This window comes from Octopus bimaculoides, chromosome 4, assembly GCF_001194135.2.
Source record: "Octopus bimaculoides isolate UCB-OBI-ISO-001 chromosome 4, ASM119413v2, whole genome shotgun sequence".
Classification (NCBI taxonomy): Eukaryota; Metazoa; Mollusca; class Cephalopoda; order Octopoda; family Octopodidae; genus Octopus; species Octopus bimaculoides.
The window spans coordinates 250,809-255,826 of NC_068984.1; the positions used below are offsets into that span (position 1 = coordinate 250,809).

General features: G+C 39.4%; 1 protein-coding gene across 1 annotated transcript in view; it reads left to right on the plus strand.

Annotated features, from left to right (window-relative positions):
• The window catches only part of LOC106881851 (protein ECT2), a 129,719-nt gene that overhangs the window by 55,090 nt on the left and 69,611 nt on the right, over positions 1-5,018 (plus strand). The window contains exons 7-8 of the mRNA XM_014932366.2: positions 2,603-2,704; positions 4,247-4,346. Of these exons, the coding sequence (XP_014787852.1) occupies positions 2,603-2,704; positions 4,247-4,346 (202 nt within the window). The remainder of the gene's footprint in view (positions 1-2,602; positions 2,705-4,246; positions 4,347-5,018) is intronic.

Below are 5,018 nucleotides of genomic sequence, written 5' to 3' on the forward strand. Positions count from 1 at the left end.
GCCCTCTCTCTTTTATTTGATCATCTCGTTTATATTCTGATCCCCTCGTTTATATTCTGAGTATGCCCTGGCACTTACCACCATCTCTCTCCTGCCCTCTCTCTTTTATTTGATCATCTCGTTTATATTCTGATCCCCTCGTTTATATTCTGAGTATGCCTGGCACTCTGCCACCATCTCTCTCTCCTGCTCTCTTGCACACACACTCTCTCTCTCTCTCTCTCTCTCTCTCCTCTCTCTCCTTCTGCTCTTCCCTCTGCCTGGGTAACCATGTATCTCCTTTACAGCAACACACCTGTTTCTGTCCTCATTCTTGATCACTCTCTCTCTCTCTCTCTCTCTCTGGCCAGGTAACCATATACCTCCTCCACAGCAAGACACCTGTTTCTGTCTCACCATAACCTTTTCATCATTTGACACAAGATCACCTCCTCCAATGCCCCGTCCCCTCCCCTCTCGAAGGATCTTTGTCTTGCAAGTTACTTGGTGACCCTGCCAGTCAGTGCTGATGCCACTTAAAAAAAATCCAGTCCTCACTGTAAAGTGGATGGTATTTGGAAGGGCATCCAGCTGTAAAAACCTTGCCAACACTGACCTCACCTGTGCTTGTGTCACATAAATAGCACTCAGTCCACTCCACTGGGTGGTTGGCGTTAGGAAGGGTATTCATCTGTTAAAACTCTACCAAGATAGACACAGAACTCTGGTGCAGGCTCCTGCCCTTGCCAGCTCCTGTCAAACTGTCTAACCCATACCAGCATGGAAGGTAGATGTTAAATGATGATGATATTCAGTGATTGGCAGTAAGAAGGGCCATCCATTTTATATATAAACATTTGATAGGGGCACTGGTTTTATCCAGTGTCAGTGAAAAACCAAAGATGTTAGTTTCACATTGATCATCATCATCATCATCATCATCATCGTTTAACGTCCGCTTTCCATGCTAGCATGGGTTGGACGATTTGACTGAGGACTGGTGAAACCGGATGGCAACACCAGGCTCCAGTCTGATTGATGGATGTGGGTATAAATTACTTAAGTAATAGAAAGAAGAAAATGGAGAAACTGACATATAGACACCAGTTTATTTGAATATAATTAATTCTGTACAGTATTAACTTCCTTGCTCCTACAGCTGTTTCCATGTCCAATTAATTCAATTTGAGAAATTAAATCAATTTAAATTTTGGGTATTTCTTCAGGGGAAGAATTCGATGAAAAAGGAGCTACACTTAATGTGTTGGGTGACCCTTGATTGACTCAGATATGTGCGTTTTAGCAACCAATACATCGGTTGCTAAAGAAATACCCAATTAATGATATTCAATATGAAAATTTTAATTAATTTAATTTCTCAAATTGAATTAATTGGGCATGGAAACAGCTTTAGGAGCAAGGAATTTGATATTGTACAGAATTGAATATGTTGAAATAAATTGATGTCTATATGTCAGTTTCTCCATTTTCTTCTTCTAGTACTTAAATAATATATCATCATCATCATCATCATCATCGTTTAGCATCCGCTTTCCATGCTAGTATGGGTTGGACGATTTGACTGAGGACTGGTGAGCCAGAAGGCTGCACCAGAAGGCTGCACCAGAAGGCTGCACCAGGCTCCAATCTGATCTGGCAAAGTTTCTATAGCTGGATGCCCTTCCTAACGCCAACCGAGAGAGTAGTGGGTACTTTTACGTGCCACTGGCACAAGGACCAGTCAGGCAGTACTGGCAACGACCACGCTCTAAAGGTGTTTTTTTACATGCCACCTGAATGGGAGCCAGTTCGGCGGCACTAGCAATGACCACGCTTGAATGTTGTCTTTCACGTGCCACCGGCACATGTGCCAGTATGGCGATGCTGGTAACGAGCATGCTCGAATGGTGCTTTTTACGTGCCACCGGCACAGGATATATATACATATATATATAGTTCAGAAAAAATGAACTAAGAGAAATAAATCAATGTGGTCAATAGTACATATTTAAAGACGAGTGCAGGTATATCAAATACCATACAACATAAAGTTTTGATATGGCAAGCAGGACCAGCTCCACTTGAGAAGAGAGATGATTTCAAGCGTCAAAAATTCTTCAAAATTGGCATGCCATTAAAGAAAATGTTGTGGACCTGTGTTTCTGGTTCAATTGCTGCAATCAGCATGGCAGTTTTTTGATGTTATCTCCAGTAACCATGAGGCTTAGACTTAAACAAAACAAAGAACACATTTATGGTCTAAGTAATTTGCCTAATTTAAACAAGAATGAGCTAAGTAGCCATATGTATGTATGTGTGTGTGTGTGTGTGTGTGTAAGTGTAATTATTTAATGAGAGGCTGCAGTTGTTGAGAAAAAAAAAAAGATCCTTGCAGAACAACATCCTGGTTTGTATAAAAGATATCTGCTGAAAACTTTGTCTTGGAATGTGTCAACTGTATCAGTTGACAGAGGTCAGCTTCATTCCTAGTCATGGTAAAACCAGTTATAACATATGCATGTGTGTGTGTGTGTGTGTGTTTATAGATGTGGAATTGGAGAGTATTTTGTTTTTGATATGTCCTAAAAAGATATTAATGAGTTCCTTTTACAATCTGATGTAGTTTTCTGTCAACTATGGTATACCTATTATGAAAGTAGATTGGATTATGGAGGTTTGGGAACACCGTGACAATATTGTTAGCCGTGCTGATCAAGAACTATTTGTAAGTATAAAAACATATTGTCTGAATTCGTTTTTATAACCTAATTCTAGCTTAATTACTTTCAACTTCATTTGCTGTTTACTATGTCAATGCTAAAGCTTGCAAGAAATGAATATTTTCTAAGTAGTTATGACCTTTTTTTTCTTTTCTTTGTACCTCTAGATATGTTTATTTGTGGGTATGTGTGTGTGTGTGGGTATATATATATATATTTGTATGTATGAACTACCTTTTATCTCTTTGTTCATCTGTGTTTGAAGATCATCATCATTTAATATCCACTTCTCCATGTTTCCATGGGTCACATGGAATTTGAGGCAGATTTTCTATGGCCTCATGCCTTTTATGTTGCCAGCCCTCACCTGCTTGCGGGTAAGGTAATATTTCTCTGTGTGTTCTTTTGGCATAACAAGGGCGTGCACGTCCACACATGGACACACAAATCATCATCATCATCATCATCGTCAATTTTTCCATGCTCATATGGGTGAGATGTGCCTGTTTCCAAGTAAGGTAATATTTCTCCATGATCAGACACACTTTCATGGGGCACTACTTGCATGATGGTGACACATGGTTTAGAATCATCACACAGTCAAGGCACGGAGACAGTACTAAATACATTCATGCACTTGCACACATACACACACACGTTTGGCTTCTTTTAGCCTTTGTCTCTGAAATTTACTCACAAGTCCTAGGGCTATAATAGGACAAAGTTACCCAAGGTGCCACACAGTGGGATTGAACTTGAGATCACATAGTTAGGCAACTTCCCTGTATGTGTGTGTACCTGTATATTTGTATGCATGTGTGTGCATGTCACCACCACCACCACCACCACCATTTTACATCTGTTTTTCAAAGCTGGCATGGTTGTTTCAGTTATCAAGTTTCAGGAGGGATGGAGACCACAGATCACTTACATGTTCCAATTTTGACAGGGTTTCTACAACTAGATGCCCTTCTTATCGCTAACCACTTTACAGGTCTTACTGAGCGTATTTGATTGTGGCACCAGCATAAGAGAGGTTGTCATGTCCTTGGCAAAACTAAACAAGTCCTCTCTATTATTTGTCACCTTTGTTTGTTTTCAATGACAGTGATGGAAAATAATGTGAGTTTAATGATAGAGGAGGGAGTAACATAGAAGGACCAAATTGATAGGAGTGAGAGGAGGATAGAACAAGAGAAAGAGATGGATGCCACCAACAATGATTGATAGAAGAGGCGGGTAGTGTGAGAGAGAGAAAGAGATAGCATTGAAGATGTAGTGATGGTTAGAGAGTGGGAACTTTGGATTTGAATAATGAGTGATAGCATAAGAAATTATTGGTGCAAGAAAGACTGATGACTTTCAATAAAAAAAGGTGGTGGCGAGGGGATAGACAGTTGGCTAGTTTTTTTCAGATTGCAGAGTTTCACCTAAGTTCATTGTGACTTTATACTTTGTTAAATTTAATTTTGCTTTATCTAGTTACTTCATTTATTATTTTTTTTCTATTTTATTACTACTTTTTTTTTTTGTTTTCTCTATTTCAGATGAGTTTTCGTTTGAAACCTTTCGAATTTTGTTATTTGAGTTTCTTTGGATTTAAAGATGAAGACCAGAAACAAATGGAGAAACTCACTTCAGAAAATGGTACTGTTACCTGTCAATTAACATTAATTAATATTCATTGTTTTAACATCCATTTTTTCCATGCTTGCATGGGTTGAACAAAGTTTATTGAGGCAGATTTCTCTGTCTGGATGCTCTTCCTGTCACCAACCCTTGTTTCCAAGTGAGGAAAGATATATTCTCACAGAATATTGGAAATGAATGACACTGGACAGTGACACTCATTCACAACCATTACACAATTTAGAGACAAAGGGATGGACACTCATGCACACACGCACGCACACACACATAAACACACACACACACACACACACACACACTGGGTTTCTTTCAGTTTCTATTTACTAAATCCATTCACAAGGCTTTGATAGTCCCAAAGCTATTGTAGAAGGCACTTGCCCAAGGTACCATGTAGTAGGACTGAACTTGAAACCATGAGGTTAGGATGCAAGCTGCTTCTCAACCATGTCTGTGCTTATTAATTGGTAAGTTGGCAGAATTGTTAGCACCCCAAGCAAAATACTTGGTAGCCTTTTGTCTGAGTTCAAATTCCACCAAGGTCGACTTTGCCTTTCATTCTTTTGGGGTTGATAAATGAAAGTACTGGTTGAGCACTGGGGTCAAATACTCCTCCCTTGAACTTGGCTGGTCTTGTACCAATACAGACTACAAAATCTTTGTGTCAATACA